Here is a 20,069-nt window from a genome sequence, read left to right on the forward strand (position 1 = left end):
CTGCGTTCCAGTCCTGCCACATGATTGGCTGACTGGATGATTGCATTAATAAACAGATGTTCTAGTAAAGTCCTTGGTGAGTGTGCGATGAAAGAAGAAAAATGTAATTCAATTATTGATCAGGGAGGCAGATGTGTATGAATACAGATACTACGATTCAGCTCAAGACCATTTTTGACAACTGCTCTTTGGTCCATGAAGGTTGAAATCATGTCCTGAATGAAGGTAAAGTGCATGCCTCATAACCCCATAACATTAATAAATCAAGCTGCACCAAATAACACACGTCCATAGATATCAGTCCCATAAATATGACATCAGGATCCATGAATCATTCTTGGGAATATTGGTGAAAACATCCTGCATCTGCCCCTTTGTGTCGATCATGTGCCAACGTTTTAATGGCTTCTTCCTTCACCCATGTCCCATCCTTGTACTCAGTTTTGTGGAAATGCGTTGAGCAGTTTTTTCTGCAATCCCAAAACATAAACCAGCCAACCAACAAAGTGGTCCTGGATCCTCGCCCTGAGCTGCATCCATACCAAAATGTAATGAGTTCTCCCTCGACTCACAATACATGCTTCCACAAAGTGTCATAGAAAAAGGTTATGTAGTTTTCGCATAATGGTGTAAACAAACAAACACAAACCCTGATGAGAACATAACCCTGGCGGAGGTAGCTTGCACTCAGAGTACAAACCTCCGCCAAGGCCCAATAGTCTCCTTAAAATCCAATCAAGCTGCACCAAATTCCAGATGCTCATAGATACAAGTCCAATAAATGATACAAGAAACATAAAAGGACAAGAACCACAGATCACATGCAGTGTCTCTGGTGTAAATAAACTCATTAAAATAAGAAGAATATTTCGCCTATTCACTATTAAACACTGTCTAGCTCTGCTCCCAGGATTATTATACGTGTGCTAGAAAAGGCTTTCATTCAACATATGCAGGAAGCCAGCTTGAGCCTTTTTAACGCAAAAAGTACACACTCTACATCTACTGTAGGCCCGAGTCTCGCAGTGTCACTGAGCTTTATTTTCTTGTAAACATTCCCACTTTTTTCCCCTTTTCACATGTGTGAGAGGCTGCCGAGCAGAGGAGGGGATTTCATGTTTTGCCAACACACAAGTGCTCTGAGAAGCGGGCCGTTGTGTTGAGTGGTGCCCGACCCCAGCGACGTGGATTCCACTCGGGCTGTGGAGCTAGATGACCTGTTTATTTGGACTTGCAGAGTGCATGTCTCTGGCTCCTGGGCCGATCAGTGAATTTGCTTCACGCTCACAGTCTGCCACGGTGGATGCTGCGGCCAAAATAAGCAACAGCAACTGCCAAACAGCACTGGGAGGAGAAGCACGTCTATTTACCGCTCGCCGCCGCGTCAATTAAACAAACAGCGGAGGGAACTGATTAAGGATTATTTTATTACTTAGCAGTTTGTACAGTTTCTACCATGGAAAAATAACATGTAACATAAGACTGTATTTACAATTCAATTTTTACAAAATGTCTTTACAAGATTTTTTTCTGCCGGTTCAAAAAGTTTTTTCGAGACTAAAACACACAGAAACATACACATTCACACACATCCAAACCAAACTTTGTAATACACACATAAATAAATATAGACATTCACTGACTGCTCCACGACAAATATTTCTACAGCCAAGAACATGTACAATTCATCGTTTCCACACAAGTTATAATTTCATTAATAAACATTACATATTACTCCCAATATAGTTCTTTGTTAATCTGTTAATGAAATATTGCTAACATATTGAAAAGAGGTCACACTATAGACATTATTCCATGCCAACAGAACGCTAATGGTCGTCATGCAAAACCATTACGAGCTTTCAATTTGAAGCAAGTAATTCATTTACAGTTCAAATAAGAAAATCAAATGTACTACATGCAACATACTACATGAAATATTCTGGGGTTAGACAACAATGACTTTAATTACATTTTCCATCAGTACTGACTGTGTGCCTAAGCGCCTCTTTAAAGGGTAACACAAAATAAATAGATGACTCTCTACTTTTCTTTCTTCATGAATGAACAATTGGGTTTACGTTTGGGGCTTTTCCTACCATCCACGTTCAAGCACCTTCAAGCAGGTTGCCTAAGTAATTGTGTTTCTATTTGCCTGTCATCAAATCCAATTAAAATGTTTAATATCTTTATGCTGGAACACAACATTTTGTTTTGGGATTCCTGGATCTCGATATTTTGACCTGGAATTTCATATCTCCTTTCATGATTTCGCCGTGCAGACCAACCCGTCACCATGTGCCTTGTGTCAGTCAAGAGAGAGGGGTGTGATAGAGGGAGAGCTGATGTGTTGTGGAGCCTAGAGAGGAGAGGATGGATCCATACATCACAAGCCGGGGGAGGTCAGTTCATGGTCTGGTGCGCTGTGTTGCTGTCTGGTTCCAAACATTCCTTCCCCGACAGACTGGAGCAGAGAGCCGGTGATACGCCTCCCGACTGGGGTTTGCCTCGACTTGAAACTCAGTGTCTCTCTACCGATGGCTTCTGGTGATGAGAGTGATGCTGCCGGATTCTGGGTCCTGGAAAACAAAACAAAAACATTCGATTTTTTCTGCATAAATGAGCTTGTTGTCTTGCTGCATCTAGAGCTGTTATCTGGGTCACAACTACTATTTACATCCTCTCTTTTTGCTGAGCTAAACACCCAAGGTTCAGTTTAACTTTCAATAGAAATCTTGCTGCATAACGGGTCAGAAGCATCTTCAGCATTGTTTCTTTGAACTGCAGATTTTTGGGGCAAATTGAGTTCAGCAAGAAGAAGCTGTAAACTCTGAAAAAGCATCACCTTATAAAGTTAATACGGTGAACCTGATTGGAAACAGTCTGCGATACATCCAGCAGACAAAAAGCAACATTATCTTATATTAATGTATTTTGGAAACCTGATTAATGTAGGACTCTTATTCACTCGCCTGTAAACTTAATTTTGGTCTCCAGCATGGCAAATATCTGCTGGTTAAGTTGCTAGATTCTTTATTTTTTTTAAACCGAAAACAGCCTTTCACAGTTAGAAACAATGCTAATGTGGCCACTGACCAAAACAGTTAAGTTGTATTGCCAGTAAATAACAAAATCAGTGAGCCAACCGACATCACATTGGCTCCATTGAGCTTTTGGCATCTAATATTCTGCTATTTTACGGGTAGTAATGAACCAGACTATTTCTTGGCTCTGAGCACTTTCCAGGCAATGTGTTTATTAGTGAGCTTTGAGGAGCCGGTCAATAGATTTTTATTATTGTTGGACACAGGTAAGCTGTTTCCCCTTGATTCCAGTGTTTATGATAAGCTAAGCTAACTGGCTGCTGACTGTAAGCCTTGTATTGATGGCTCAGATGTGACAGTGTCAAGGAAACAAATAAGCTTGTTCACCAAAATGTCAAACTATTCCCATAGCTAACCTACAGTATGCTGTATGTATCTTCTTAAAGCTTAAAGATGCAGACAAAATGCAGCTGTACCATTGGAAATCGTACCAAAGTAAAGGACGCATGGAAGAATGTGAACAGTGAAAGAAAATCCATTTTTGTACATAAAATCTGCATAAATTAGCCTTTAGTGGGTTTGATATAGCACCAACAGGTACCAGGATATCAAAAAAACAACTCAGGGCCATTAATGAATTATATTCATTCAAAATAAATGACATTATTTTCTCAACTTGTTTGACACAGCATCAGTAGATAGGGGATTTGCACGTACGGTGTTGAATGACTGGTAATATGTTTGGGGTCTGGAAGGTCTTGACCGTGGCGGGACCTTCTCCTCCGGTTGTTATGACTTGCACCTCCAGTCTGTAGTAGGTGGACGGCCGCAGGTTGGACACCACGAGCAGGTTATGATCCTGTCGAGAGAGGGAGGGGAGAAATGCAATCAGCGGAAATAAAACCGAGTGTGCTTTCGGATCTGACAGGACGGGGATCGGAACGGGCTGTCGGACCAGGGGAGTGTCGGCTGCAGAGCCCGTCTTTGCACAAGCCACAGACAAAAACAAAGACTTTGTTTTCATAAGGCTCGCTGTCTCTCCTCTTCGCTGCCAGCTTGATAAAGTGTGCGGTGGGTGATTTTATTTATAGACGAGCTCCAGAGGCTGGGAGGTGCAGATAGGCAGAACGTGCTGTTGATGGAGCAGATTATGTCAAAAGAGCGGCTTTTCTTTCTCGTGGCGCTCGCGGAGGATAAAAGAGGAAGACGTGAAGGCAGATGAAAAGGTAGAGGAGGAGAACTTCCAGCAGGACACAACACTTCCTCAGATCTATTCCTGTGTCTGTCTACACTGCTTATCACAAGATTCATGCAAAGAGGCCACAACAGTGTTATCCCTGAATCACCCTCACCTCTGACAGATGCTGTGAAATGAAACGCTGCAGATAGAACATACTTTCCTACTGCAAGCCAGACTTGCCTGACTCTATATGACAGAGCAGGGTCCTTGCGGTGCACTGAAACGTATTCAATGTGTCAGATTTTTAAACAGGCTTCACTCTATGGCTATTAAGGGAGTTAAAATAGAAACCAATCTCGTTTTAATAACAACAGACTTACTGGAGGCAGGATCTGGGACTGCGAGATGATGCTGTTGGGGAGGCTGTTTTGCCGGCTCTCGGTGGTGATCTCGGCCCAGGTGACCTGGAAGCCTGTGATTCGCTGATTGGGAGCCACTCGGGACACGCGCCACAGGAAGTTGCCGGTGACGTTTCCCTCATTGATGGAGAAGGAGGCTGTCAGGTTCTCCGGCTTTGCCAAAACCTTTGGAAGCCCCGGCGCTGTTTCGGGGAAAAATTAACGTTTACAAAAAGGCCCATAAGTGTATTTTCCTAAGATGTCAAACTGTCTCTAATATTACCAACCTGTCAGACAAGAACGAGATAAAAATCAAAATACAACAATGCTTAGGCGGCTGTATGTGAGAACGCAAATGTCTGAATCAGTTGCTGTAGGGCTGAGTTAAATGTGGGAGTTGGTAAAATGTCTAAAATGTCTGACTGAGCCCATGAGAGACCGCAGCAGGAAAATGTTCAGAGTAATTCACAGCGATTGAGTTTACGGTGACAAACAAGGAGGTTAAGATTTCACTCCTGTTTGTTGGTTGGTCAACATGATTACCCAAAAAACACAGAGCGGATTTCCATGAAACTTCAGCGGTCAAAAAGGACTCCTTAAATTTTGGTACAGATGTGGAAAAACAGGTGGATCCAGAAATCACTTGTTTAAACATTGCGAGAAGACGATTCTAAAGGCATTTTTTGACATCTTCACCGAAGTCACAGGAAGGAATAAATCGATTTTGATGAATACAAAGCAGGAACATTTTGGGACTGATGTCGATGAGTGCTTGAAGTTAAGGGGACTAATGGAGGAGGTAAAGCAAGTGCTCTACCTGTGCTATTCTTATATTTAGCACGAAATACAGTGTTGACACCCACATGGATCCATTTAATGGCTTTGAAGTGTCCCCCCTCCCGAGCACTCACCTCCCTCCCCTGGGCAGGGGATGTGCTTGTGAGTCTTGCTGCGGATGGTGGCACAGGACGGTGTGAGGAAAGTGGTGCTCTCATCCTTGGAGCGTCTCTTGGACTTCAGCATGTGAACGGTGACTTTGTACTTGCAGGAGAACAGCAGGCCCGGGAGGTTGATGTAGTTCTCCTGCGCCAAGAAACACATTATTCAGCCTCTGATGACTTTGACATGTCACCCGGGTCAGGTCCCATGGAGCTTCAGAGATAATTAAATACACAGCGCCGCGGCAGATCACATTCCCACTCAGGCCTCAGGAACATGCCCCACATTACAGGACCACTTTGAACGCTCACATGGAAAGGGTTAGGCCGCTATTCTCCTACTCAAACTGTAATATAAATGATTTTTTACAGCTCCCAAATGCAATAACAAGGATGAACTTAATTAAGAAGCTGTAACCAAAGTGGATTCATGTGTAATTTGAAGGGGAGAGCAGCCTGTAAATCCATGTTAATAAATTCTCTGCTGCAGTTTTACAATTTACACCCACTTTTAACTTTCATTATCTGTTGATCTGGACCAAAATCCCATTTCTCGAGTCTTTTTAGGGAAACAAGGGGAAAGAAAGTCACACTGAGCAGTGGATTTATATCTTGCATTTGTAATAAAGAGGTTCTACATTAATAGGCAGTCCCCTTAGAACAAAAACTGTGTGTGTATTCCCTCTGATATGAAACAGCTTTGATTAAAAGTGAATGAGGCGCTGGGTGCTCACATAAAAGCACAAGCCTGGAGTCTTTCCCAGTGATCTATAGAAAATGGATGTATATTTCCTAGCAACCAGAGCGTCGGTCCCCAAAGAATGTGTTGATTGCCAGGCCTCTGCCATGCTGCATCAGCCTGGGCTCAAACTGTTAACCCCCCAACCCCGGACTCTCTCGCCGCCCCCCCCTGCCGCACCCTACAGGAAAGACCCACGCGGAAGCATTACTAAGGGCTGCTGGACATGAATGATCCCCTATTCCGGGAAACCTTTTTTTTTTCAGCAAATGCGTTTTATTGGCCAAAACACCACACGACTGACTCATAATATTCAAAACAAAAGCCAGTGATTTGCCCTGAGCAGATCCAACGCACCAAGGCTTCAGGGCTCTCTCTCTCTCTCTCTGCAGAGTTGTTTTCTTTAGAGGACAAAAGCGCTGCCACGTGCTTTGCATAGCATAGAGCTGCTGATCGAGTCGGAAGTTGTGAAACGTTTCTCGGAGACTAACCTGCGTGACGGATTTCTCTGGTCCTCGGGTCTCGTTGTGGCTGCAGTACTCTGGCATCCACTGGACGTGGTAACGACTCACTGAGGGATCTGAAAACAGGGTGGATGAAAAGAAAAAAATGTCACATAACAGAGACACAACCTCAGTATTCAGATCCAATACTTCATATTGACCCATTGATTCATTACAAGTCCTGACTGATTTATCGGTTTGCCAATAATATCGAGCCTTACACAAACATATCAGCATCTTTTACAGAATAAACAATGGAGAAAATAAAAGATGTGCATTTATGTTAACATTTTACTAAAGAAATTGCATTGGTTGTTGTGTCGGAAAAATGTTTGTCCCTTATATCTATATGCACATCCACCCCCAAAGATCCATATTGGTCAAGCTCAATTGACCGGATCAACTAATTTTGGTATTTGGAATCTCAGAATTCTTTTTCCTAGATAGAGCATCCTTATTAAGTTCAAATGTAAAACCTGTTGTCGGAATTATTTCAGTTGATGCATGAAGGATGCTCCATCTAGGAAAAACCTTTCTGAGATTCCCCATACTAAATATTCAATTGATCCAAAATCAATAAGTTGATCAATTGTAAAGTTGCTGATACATTGCGATGTATTGAGCAGGTAAAGGTTGGATCTAACTCTACTATACGCACACTGTTGGGCGGTTTAATTGGACAACAATGCATCTTTAAGGTCATCTCAGGATTTGCATGTGAACTCCTACAAAGAGACCATTAACAAGTGGGTGTGGTTCAATGGAAAGATGAATCACAAGATAGATTCTCATTGGAAATGTCGTTGGAACCCAACTGAGCCCTGGAGAAAACTAACCAAGCTCGACCTGAACTTATTTTTTGTGTCTGAGCCAAAGTGATCGAACACAACCCGGACCCGAATATGATTTCAGAGTTTTTGTCTGAACCCGGCCTGACCCTTCTGGAGCCTCTGGTATTTCTTGGTAAACACACTCTCCTTAGATTAAGTGCATCGTGATGCCAAAGGAATATGATGTAACTACTTCAGTGATCAAATAAATGTGATTGGAGTAGAAACGTCTGCTGATCTCCCTCTGAAATACAGCGGAGTTAAAGTATAAAGAAGGATTCCATACCATCAATCTATAAGTACATTACTTGATTAAATATTTTAGTAACATTCGACAGCTGAACCCACAGAAAAAGAATCTAATATCAAAAGACAATCTGACAGACTGACGTGATACACTGATATCTGTATCTCACAGATTACAGCACTCCTATCCCTGAGATCTGCTGTCACACTTTCCATTATTGATGATCACGATAACTCTGAAAATAAAAACTTGAGAGGGAGTCCGTCTTTATCTTTGTACAATCTTATCAACATGATTTCCCTGCTTTTTAAACCTTCCCTTTTCCTCGCTGAAGGTTTTATTATTCTCAAACTTTTCTACTTCAACTTTAAGGATTTATATTTCCCGACAGTGGAGTACAGCGGCCGTGGTCACGCTGGGACCAGTTCACTCTCTCAGGTGCAGACTCCAGCAGCAACATTCACCTCATTACTGTACAGTAGCTCCTCGTGAGCTCCTCGGCAATGTTTATCTGCCCATCGCCCTCATCTTATGTTACCAGATTTATTATTCATTCGACTGAGTTGCTTGGATATGTGGAATACTTCTCCGATTAATAATTGAGTTCTGCTGTGTTCACCCCTCGGCGGGGGCCTGCGTTGTAGTGGGGAGATAAAAGGGAACCTTTGAAGGCTGAGACACAGATCTGGCACTTGGAGCCCCTGAGCTCTTTGGAAGCAGAAGAGAGAAATAACAGGGAACCGGGAAATCGGGAAAAAATAAACAAGATATGTTTAGCTGGATCTGATGGAGTGGGGAAGTGGCATGTAAAACAAGAAATGGGACATGGAGGGCAGGTAGGGAACAGGACCTCAGCAGTGTTCGATAAATCACGGGCTGGAAGCGGGCCTCAGAAGTGCCGCCATCCCCGGACCCCTGTCTATTGTCTGCGTGCTGGGCCGACAGTGATATATTATCTGAGTCGGTGTACTGTAAAGGTTTCTCTTTTCGTCTGCTGGAGACGGTCCACAGGCCGCGGCTGGTTTGGATCACAGAGACAATGAGTGAGAGTTTAATCATGGTTCGGTTAACCTGTCCCTTCTCCCCGTCACACAAACCAGATGTCCAGAGACTCCAGCTCTCCAGGCCATCTGTGTTTCTCTCTGTTTACAGTAGTGGAATGCAGGTTGTCAGAGGCAAAGCCGGGGGTCATCCCTCAGAGTGGCACACACACTGTGGACCATCGTCACAAACAAGAGACGAAGCTGGACAGGGCTTCTGGGTGCTCTGCAGCGGTGTGATTCCCCCTCAGCATCACTCAGCTCCCGGAGTCCAGGCCAGCCATACAAAAAGCTCTGGGCTACCTCCATCTGCCCCCCCCCCCTCGCTCTCTCTCCCTCTGATTCAGCAGTTGGTGTCTCACCAGGCCTCTCCTCCAGCCAGCGTTTGCATTCTTGACTCTAAGATGTGGAGTTTGGCTTGGGCGATGACATATATTAGTAGCATAACATAGACCAGTGAATGGGACTTGACAGGTTACCCTGAGAGCATGGCTTTCAAGGTTTCCATATTTCCACTCCGGTATTAACAGAAGGGTTGGGGGGAACGGACCCCGCTGGGACAGGCATTCCTATAGGCTTTAACCCCCACGCGGTGCAGCAACCCGCCGACGTTTTCTGTTCCCTATGACATCAGGTCCTGTAAAACGACGTGGGCTGCTTCGGCGCTAATGCACGGGCGCGGATCTATTAAATGCAGCTGTCAATAAACCCCATCGCATGGCTCCGTCTCTTTCTGTTTATTGTTCTTGACTAAACGGTGGCTCTGCTCGACCAGGCCGTTACACAGCTTTACACCAACTTGCCCGGCACTCACATTACCGTGCGTTCACAGAGACACATTGTTTCACTGATTTCATTTACACCATCTGATCCCACATTTGTAAAATGAATCCTTTGCTGTTTTGGCTGACTGAGAATCAGTCATAACACTTTGTTACGGCGTACATTAGTCATAGAGTGATTGATGGGCATAATGGGGTGCTAATTAGATTCTACCAAAGGTGTAAATCAATACAGTGGCGCGCATACCTCCCCGGTTCTTCCAGTAGACACGGACCTGCAGCTGGCCATCTTGGTAGAAGGGCGTGCCCACCTCCAGAGGGCCGGAGGGGCGTTTGGCCAGGGTTGAACCAAGCGGGGATATCTCCTCCTTCTTTGACTTGAGCACCGATTTTACTGGGAAGAGAAAAAGGAGAAATGTTGGCTGCTGTAGCTAAGACACGGTGACTGTGTTGTGGCAAACTCCACGGCATGGTAACAAAAACACACAATTCGATCTTTGTGAAATCACAGTTACAGCACGTTCTTTATATGCACAGATCTGGTGTGATTTGCTTGGTACACACAGCACTGACACTGCCAAGGTGAGAGGTTCGATTCCCCCCCAGGGCCGCACACGCTTAAAACGTACACAAATATAGCACTGGCTCGGTCTGTGCTTCCTACGCGTGCAGCCGCTCTCCGCATGAATGCAGATGTGTTGTCCATGTACCTTGGCTATTCCTGCTTCCTGGAACCTTCAGAGTGATTGTTTGCCCGAAGACTCTGTAATCTGGCAAAATTCCGCTCTCAAGAAAAACAAAGAAAATTGGAATCCGCCACGTTGGTTCAGCCAATCCCGCAAGGGTCTGCAATCACAAATCCGCAGCTGCATCCAGGTTTTTTTCTGATTTCAGGAAGTGCATGACCCTGCATTTGACTCATAATTGCACCTACTGCGCTTGGCTGTCACTCATCCTGAGAGGAGCCTTAATCAAAACTAAAGTGCTTTGGCTTAACGTATTCTGCAAATGACATGTGCATACTGTAGATTTAGAATAACAGGACTGTCTGTCTGCAGCCACGTTAGCGGCTCTGAGGCCATGCAGCCACATGCTTTGAGCTAAAATGCCGATGTCTGTGTTAGCATGCTTGCCCTGGCAATGCTAACATGCTAGTGTTGACCACTTTTTATTAGCATGCTAGCAAAGTGCAGCTGGGACTGATGGAAAGGTCATTAGTTTAGGGGTGTGGGGTGATTGATAAGCTTGTGAGCCCTGGTAGATGGAGATGAGATATACAGTTCTTGTTTCACACCAGTGCAGTTGGACGCTCTTCTCAGAAAGTTTGACGTTAAAAACGAATTTGTAGCTTCTATTTTGGGTAAAATTATGGGTCAGACTGTTTGTGGAAAATGGGCAACACCGGCCTTTTGGCTTACAACCCAAAGAGGTCCACCAGGACACTGGCAACAATTTCAAACATAGAGAGCCTGGAAGATGACCCCTGTCCTGGAAGCACTGCTCTCATCTAGGTTCTGGGTTTTCTAAAGTTTACTCCTTCTACATTTAATCATTGATCAATCAACCTTTATATTTTTTCGTAAACCAAAGTACTGGCTAAAGTTTCCTCAGGAGTTGTACATTGAGAAGTAGAACAGTTACCAACTTCAGGTGTGACGCTCTGTCCTATGATATTCTTCCATAAAGTTCAAAATCCATCCACACCCCATGTGACCCTAATGACTCACACAATAGCAAGGTAGGTCACCTTGAACAGTTGACCCCACAACTCACTAGGTGGAGGTTTCAGTAACCTGCAGAAGTTGGTCAGAGTTAGGGTTAAATATTGAGGAAAGTTCCTACAAGTCAGTTATAAATAAAGAAGCCTCTTGACTGAGAGGCCAGTTGCCAATGTTCACGTGTGCAACTCCTGAAGATACCATGACCTGGATAATGGAGAAACTTCACAGATACTGGACAAAGTGACATTTTTACATTACAAACAGACATAAAGGACACTTATGTCTCTACCTCAAATCATCGCAATCCATGGTTGTCAAGACCTTTTCTTTAAAAGCCACGAATGGCATTGTTACAAGTCAACGTCAGGGGTTCCCCCCAAGTGTTGAGGGAACCACAAATGTCTGCACAAATATTTAAAGAGAATCTGTCCAATATTGGTTTAAATGTTTCGGTTTGGATGAATTATCTGCCTGACAAAGATTGTTAAAAACAAGTTTGACAGCTGAACAGAATATTCGCACCAGTGTTTACCTGACTCATTATTCTGGCCGGTGCTGAAGTGGAGAGAAGCCTTGGAGCTCTTCAGCCGCACCTGTCCCCAGTACGTGACAGCCTGCAGCTCCACAGTGTAGCTGTTGTTCTGTTGAAGTCCCTCCAGATCCACCCAGCTCTGAGCCTGCGACAACAGAAAAAACACAGGGATGTTGGCGTGTGCGCATGTTACCACACTGTCACTCGAGCCTCCCTTCTGAGCCCCGTCACCGTCCCGCTCCCAGTTCCAGCTCTCAGCCCGGGCCAACTCGGGCCTGTGGGAAAGCCTGGCTTATTGAGAACACATGTGGTGCTGAGGAAGGCACCGTGGCGAAGAGATAGCCTTCAGGGCCTCGTGAGGGAGCCGTGTTATCAGAGCCTCCCAGGGCTTCCTCGCTGTGTTTGACTTGCAGCATTACACCATCAGCGTGAGCTTGATGAGTTCTTGTTATTGACTGTGCGTGTTTTGACATTCCTCTGCCAGCAGGCTGCTTTTAAACCCCCAAGGTGCCAAAGTGGAAACCAGTAGTACATGTATCAATAGGTGTCTGGTGACTCCCACCTCTATCTCCCCAGAGCTACATCTGCAACGCATTTCAAAAACTAATTCAGGAGACGACTTTATAGAGGTGTGTGTGCACTGTCTAGACAATATGTCTTTCAGCTCCGCTCTCTAATGAAATACTACTCACAGATACCAAGCCACAGGTATGTGCCATTGGGTCACATGTTACTGGATATATTGTGGCTTCCAAAACTTTAAACACCACTTTTATTCAGCTATGTGAGGATCTATGAGTAATTATCATTTATCTTTAAGGTAAATTTGATGTATATGTGTCTCTATGACTGCTTCAATCTGAGTGCAAATATAATTGTGTTGTTTTTTTAAAAGGGGAAACAGAAAACCTTATTTACAGTACTATCAAAATGTTGTTCTGTGAGATTAGGAGTCAGGAAGAATAACTTTGTAAGCTCTTAACTTGCCTGTTTGTTTGAGCATTACCAAACCAAATTACTGTGTATTTATCCTTCCTAGGTGATCCCAAGTGTAGGGGGGGGGGGGCTTAGCCTGTGTGACGTCCCGGACAAAAGGCCCTGAAAGCTCTTCTTTCTGGCCAGAGAAAATACTTGAGAATGTTTCAATATCCAAACTAAACTGTTCCGAGGGATAATGACAATAGGAATCGAGAAGAGGAACATTTTTCTTGGATGTTATTCAGCTTTTCTATCCTGTTTTACCGAGTCTCCACTTGGCTTAAATACACTGTATCAAGTAGAAGATAATAGGTTGGGGGATTGTGTGTGTACTTGTACTTATCACCACTTGACTTTAAAATTACAGAGATTTATGTTAATAAGAAACAAATAAGAAAATAAAACAATACCATTTAAAAAAAAGTAAAACTGAGTAAGAGAGAAGGAAAGTTGCAAAATACCAAATGAAAATATGAGGAATACAAGGCCAGATATTTAGGAAACGCAAATACACAAGTCATAAGTTATCACTATAAAAAAGGACTATTTAACACGCTGAATTTATTTTCCTCTAAAGCTTGACAGTGCGTTTAAGGCTTCTTTCATCGTTGTAAGTGATCAAAACCATGGAAACCACACTCGCTAAGACAGGGTGAGAAGATTACCCCATTGGTGGTCTTCCTCCTCTTCTTCTTGGACGGCACCATGGACTTGCTGGGCACGGTCCAGCTCCAGAACACCTTGTAGTGGTGGATGGGGATGTCGGGCTCCTCCGGCAGGCTCCAGTTGAGCCGAGCCGTCACCAGGCCCTCGTCGCCCAGCGTCACGTTGGTGATACGCAGGCTGGTGGGGCCGGGGGGGGCGGACGGATCTGAGGATAAAGCAGGAACAAAGAAATATTTTTGTACATCTGTGGACATTTAGGGAGGAAGGCGAGGAGGGTCTCTGGTTCTTGTACATGACAAATCTTGGGCCAAGGCGGCTTTCCTTTGCGAGTACAATTTCAGGTTGAGTGTATTACAGGCCAAAGATACCTTTCACCACTCGTGGGTTTATTGAGGAGGGGGGGAGCGGTGTGACACTGTGTACACTAATTAGTCCTCCATTGACAATCTGCCGTGAGATGTTATGACAGGTGTCATGTCACGTCCATGACAGCGTTCAACAGGACGGAGAGCGCAGGTCAGGGGTTAACAAACACATGCTGCTCACTTTGGCTCCGCGCTCAGCATTCCGGTACGCTAACTGTGTGTGTGTGTGTGTGTGTGAGACTGGGTATGCGTCCCTACACACTAATGCTGGTTCTGAGCCACTACGTATATGTGCTGCGACCCAGCTGCTGGTTGCAGGAGGACAGGCAGGGCCACATGCCAGACACCAGACCGGAGGGAATAGGCCTGTAATGAGAAAATGATTCACGCCACAGCCCAGTTGGCTCGCCTCTCCCCGTGCCCTCTTCCACCTGAAACACATTTAATCCGGTCCAATAACACAAATTGGACACATCGGGCTCCACATACCAGCTGACGTTGGCCGCGCAAGATAAATAAGCGTCCGACTTTTACAAATTGCGCCTTTAAGTATAGTAGTGCAAAATTGCAATCAGATGATATGGCCGGGCTATATAAATAACAATGGTATGACCAAAAACGGCCAGGAGCTCATCAAGTCCATGACAGCTCCCATCAATCTATCAGCGGTCTGGCACTTATTGGTCTGATTGGAGATCAGTTTTCATCCCGATAGCAGAATCCTTCTCCCCACCTGGTATCTGGATCTGCCTGCCAGCCATCCACAGAACTCTGGGGAGCGAAGGTATGACGAAGGATTGACAGGACAGGTCAACATGTGCACGTACACACGTACCGAACTCTATACTTTCAGGATTTGGCACAGATTTTAAGTATTTGGCAGAACATGGTTCATATTTAAGATCTCTGCCAGAGTTTCTGTAGTAAACAACTTTATCTTAATTTCTAAGTTTCTTGCAGCCTGGTGAAAAAATGTTCAGTGGTCCATGTGTGTGGGAATTCAAAGTTGCCACCTCAGCCATTTCATTTCTACATGTTGCACAAATGGTTCTGCCTCTGATGTGAGAAAAAAAGAGCTCTGTATCTGATGCAATCTAGACCAAATATCATATTCACAAACCTGTAATCCCTGGAAACCACATGACAGTTGGCCATAACTTTAACAAATGCCATCTGTGATACAACACGTGTATTTAGCGTCATTTAACACTGAAAATACAGGGAAGGCGAGCGGAGTGGTAACACAGGATGGCATCAGAGCTCACTCGCTAATCTGTGGCAAAGATCTGAGGCCTGGCTCGGTTACGTCACCCCCTCTCGAAGCAAGACAACACTTGCATTCATTTGAAACCTGCAATATCCTGACTAATTCAGACATATTACATTTTATACGAGTGTAAAGAGGGGGAAACCCCTTCCTTTGAAGACATAACTGAAGATCTGGTTGCACCACGGGGGAAGAAATGCTCTGCTCACCCAGTCGCTCCTCGTTACTTGGATTCTACTTGGCCTTGACAAGAATTTTTCTATTTAGCACAGTGAGTAAATGTGTGGAGATTCACAATTTAACTGTGATAAAGTGATAAATGTGTATTTGGCTTTTCCATAATCAGTTAGCCTCAGGTAAACAGAGCAGTGGGGGTGAACAGCTTAGAAGTGGAGCACACAAAAAGGTTGACAAGTTAAAATATGTGTTTCAGCTCTCGGAAGAGGTGCAAAGTGAGCCAGGGGAATAAAATCTGACATTTCTGAACAAGAAAATGCAAAACAAGCTGGGAAAAAATGCAAATGTATTATTCACCACCCACATTTAAGTTTGCATTGTCAGATAAGACGTCAGATCAGGTCTAAAACCTCTTTCCCAAAGGCTCCACCTGTTCCAAGGTCTTAACCACAACAAATGGAGGGAAGTGGGTGTCAAACAGGATCTTACACACAAAGTAAGGCCACACACACACAGACACACACAGACACACACACACACACACACACACACACACACACACACACACACACACACACACACACACACACACACACACGCACGCACGCACACACACACACGCACACACACACGTGCATATGTACATAGCAGACACCGACCTCTGGAGGAGCGGAAGTGTTTGCTGGGCGCAGTGAAGCCGCGGGTCCCATGGACATTGACTGCAGCCACTCTGAACTGGTACCATCTGCTGGCTCTGATGTCGGCCAGTTGGACGCGCTCCTCTGTGGTCTGAGGGGACAGATGGGGAGGAGAGCAAACCACAGGGGTCAGGGTTCATGCAGGGTCACAGGCCCACGTGAGTGTGCCTCCACATCAGTCATCTGTGTGTTTCTCTTTGCCAGGACTTTTCAAAGACACTGCGGCTGTGAGGAATGTGCAACCGCGTGCAACAGTCTGTCAGTGCGGTGCAGCACTTTCACAGCTGTAGCATGTGGCGCCGTTGCTGTGAGACAACTCTGATCAAAAGGCTGACACATTTTATTTATCTTACTGCTATATGCTACAGTGCTTTAGGTGTAGATTCCTACCTGTGCCACTGTGTCCCACTCGGTGGCATCGTCCTCGCTGGGATGGATGCCGTAGTTCCAGCGGCGCTGCACCACATAGAGGACGGGCTCCACGGATATGTTAAACTTGGACGACCAGCGGATATCCAGCTGACCTGACGGCTGCTCGGAAAACACCAGCTCCTTCCTCGGCTTCAGTGGAACTCCTAAAAGTGCAGAGGAGGAAGAGAACATTTATCACAAAATTATAGGGGAATCACGCCGTGAAATTTGTTGTTTTCCTCTCAAGTGGGAAAGGAAGGTAGGAAGATAAAAGACAGCATCCGTGTAGCGCAGATACAGGTTTGAAAAATGAGACATACAGGTGGGTCAACAGCATCATCACCCTACTGTGACAGATTGTGATATTTCACGGCCGGAGCGATGTATTTTATTAGCCGTGCTCCTTAGTGATGATACACATAGTTTGCACTCAGGTATGTGAGCTTGCACACATAACTTCTCTCTCTTTACCGTTTTGCACACACAGAATACACAAGTGCAAAACACATGCACACGTATGCTTAGTGCGTTTGCATCGTTGCACTCCAGCTTCAGCCTTTCAGTCGAGGTCGGCGTGGGCCATGTGCAATAAATTAGAGATTTATTAAGTGCAGGATCGGGCCAAACCCTCAGCCAAGTCAGGCCCGACTCTCTCAAGTGAATTTACTGCAGTGGAGACGTAGTGAGCTGTTGATTGAGCGTCGGGTACAGTGATAATGAGATGGAGATTGGAAAAGTGACTTTAGAAGTACAGGAGGAGGCTGAATACATCCCGCAATTCTCAATAAATCGCCTCGCACTTCAGACAATTGCGCCGGGCCACTGTCGGCGCCGAGCAGCCCGCCATCGCTCAGTGTTTGTAAACTGCACCAACGCCGATCAAGGCTACTGCACAGCGTGTGGGTAAACATCATCAGGACTGCGTTCTGTATGCAGGGCACTTCAGCTCCTTATATCTCCATTCAGGCTCCGTACACGGCGCGTGAAAGTGATTGATTGACACGTACAAGATCCTGGAAGATGGAGGTGGGTCCTTGAGCCGCATGCATACGGAGTCAGTGCTTTGTTGTGTCCCGCTGATAACAGCTTTCTGCATACTAACAGCTGGGGGTCATTGTGCTGCGGTTTCACAGCTCTGCAGCCGAGTGTGCGAGTGCGAGCGCGAACAAACGCTTCACCGCGCAATAACGGACGACCAAGGTAACCGCAGCATTCCTCTTCCCCCCTCTGTCTTAACTCATCTTCCCACAGAGTCACACAAGTTCCCCTGCAACAACACAAATCACACGCACACACGCGCACAGCCCCTCTTTATCGCAATATGTGGCAGGGAAAAGAATACACTTTCTCTCAGCTCGCCTTTTCCAAGGAAAGCTTTGGGGGTGAGGTTCAGTCCAAGAATCATACAGCGCTCGTTCTTCAATGGCCCCACGTTTACTCCCAGCCATGATGTAACTGTTGCTGAGGCACGATCGTGAGCGTGGCGTCCATTCATCTCTTAATCACGCCAACAATTACGCTCCAGGAATATAATTTTCAATACTCACGCACATGCTGTCATATAACCGCTGTTCTAATTACAGTGGTTGAGGTAAACACTACAAATAGCACTTTAGGTAAACGGCGGATGACTGACGGACTAATTACCTGACTTGTTGTGACAGTGAGAATATTGTTGAATTTAATTTCCGTTAAAATTGTTCACATATTTTTTGTTTTAACTACCTCCTACAGCCACCACCACCCCCAGGTTCATTGTTTTCCACTGCTTTCACAATAAAGTGCAGAATTGTGCAGAAAACATTTGCGAGAAGTTAACTTTGCATCACATGTGGCACTTTGTCTTCCAGGGAATGAAGGCAACTATAGAGAGAAAGATGAGAAAATGAAAGACATGCGAGACCCTAATATAATAATGATGCATGCACATCTTTTCTGTGGCTCACCTCCACAAACACATCTCTGAGACGACATTACCGAGCAGTGGATGATGGGTAACAGCGTCTCTTCTATTGATTCTATTGAAGCTCTGCAACAAAATAAAAGCCCTGTGGGGTCCTGATCACTGCAGTTTCCCTCCATCAGGGACACATGGGCCTGGGCACCCCAACCTGAACATGCACACACACTCACACACATCTGAGAGTGATCTCAGTGGGGGAAACGCTCCATTTCTCTCCGCTTGTGTTTGCTAATGGCTTCCAGCATCACAGCTCATCACGGCGAAGGCTACACACACACACTTGGTGCACACACAGAAACAATTTCGCTCTTCAAACCATGAGCAACTAATTAGACCTTTAACACCGAGAGCTGGGACAGGAATTCCATCTGGACTTCCACCGACACGCTCGATGTGATTCAGTGTGAGAGCAGCGCTGACGGCGACCCGTCACGAGCTCAAGGTTTGGACTAACTCGGCGAGCAGAGGCTGCTTGATTTGAAGGTCTCGAGGCGCCGGGAATGGTTTGCATTGAGTGGGTGAATTGAAATGTTCAAGGTTACGCCCGCTTTCATCTTCCCCTCGATTAACGTGCTGTTCACCTTTAGAGCGTGGCATCCACCGTGACCTCCCTCGGGACTGTACGAATCTAACGTACAGTAAATACCAGCATGCCCTTCTGTGTGTACGCGCTAAAATCCACAAATCCCATGTCTGATAATTACAGTGTGCACAGTGAAACAGGCTTGGACTCACTGCAGAGTGTTTCAGAGCGTGCAGCAGCTACAGTTTATCACTGTCGCACTTCAAAGCTCGATTTAGACTCAGCGCTCTCACTTCAGCATCTCCTCGACTTTGTTATGGCCCCGGGCGGCCAGCAATTGTGCGCTGATAGTGTATGTAATGCAGTTCCAAGCTCCCATCTCTAAGTTCAGGGGCACTCGGTTCTCTCACATAATGACTCGGCACCCTGAGACCGTCAGGCCGCCCTGGGCAGCGGCTGTTAAACAGTTTTACTGCAGCAAAGATTCTTGAATACATCTGTGTCTGTGAAACTCTCGAGCTTATCCGGCAAATTCGGGACAGAGGATGTAATCAGATTTAAAACAGAAACAGCACTAGAGCGCTGTGTGGGTGAAGCGCAGCACAGAGACAAGGGATTCATTATGCTAAGCAGGTTGTTAAAAATTGTGCAAGGCAATCGGCAATCTACGTCACTGCGATTTTAAATTAACATTTGATGAAGAGGGGTCGATTGGTTCAATGCTATTTATGAATATTATGCAAACTGCTAAACTTAATCACGTTAAAATCCTGATGTTTGTGTTGGCACCAGACATTAAACATCATTTATTCAATAGGGAAAAACAGAGAGGGAGGTGTATCCAGTATTCAGATGGCAAACTGTGTTCATCTAATCCCTCCTGAAGACAGAGAGGGGCAATGACTCATTGAAAAGATGATTTGTTGGGTCTAGCAATCCGACACTTTTTACGTCACTGTTATCCAACATATATGACGTAGGCTTATATGTTACATATATCTTAATGTTCAGTAAGTAACCACACAGTAGGGCTCAGCAATTAACTAAAAATGTATCGAAATCAACAT

At 45.1% G+C, this 20,069-nt stretch overlaps 1 protein-coding gene across 1 annotated transcript in view; it reads right to left on the bottom strand.

The window, feature by feature from the left end:
* Nucleotides 1–1,761: 1,761 nt before the first annotated feature.
* LOC133021843 (anosmin-1) overlaps nt 1,762–20,069 on the bottom strand; it is a 44,636-nt gene continuing 26,328 nt past the window's right edge. The window contains exons 5-14 of the mRNA XM_061088837.1: nt 16,496–16,680; nt 16,067–16,196; nt 13,598–13,803; nt 11,955–12,099; nt 9,949–10,095; nt 6,791–6,879; nt 5,534–5,705; nt 4,605–4,825; nt 3,762–3,903; nt 1,762–2,579 (exon numbers count right to left, since the gene is read on the bottom strand). Coding sequence (XP_060944820.1) covers nt 2,521–2,579; nt 3,762–3,903; nt 4,605–4,825; nt 5,534–5,705; nt 6,791–6,879; nt 9,949–10,095; nt 11,955–12,099; nt 13,598–13,803; nt 16,067–16,196; nt 16,496–16,680 — 1,496 coding nt within the window. The 3' untranslated portion in view covers nt 1,762–2,520. The remainder of the gene's footprint in view (nt 2,580–3,761; nt 3,904–4,604; nt 4,826–5,533; nt 5,706–6,790; nt 6,880–9,948; nt 10,096–11,954; nt 12,100–13,597; nt 13,804–16,066; nt 16,197–16,495; nt 16,681–20,069) is intronic.

This window comes from Limanda limanda, chromosome 16 (genome assembly GCF_963576545.1).
Source record: "Limanda limanda chromosome 16, fLimLim1.1, whole genome shotgun sequence".
Classification (NCBI taxonomy): Eukaryota; Metazoa; Chordata; class Actinopteri; order Pleuronectiformes; family Pleuronectidae; genus Limanda; species Limanda limanda.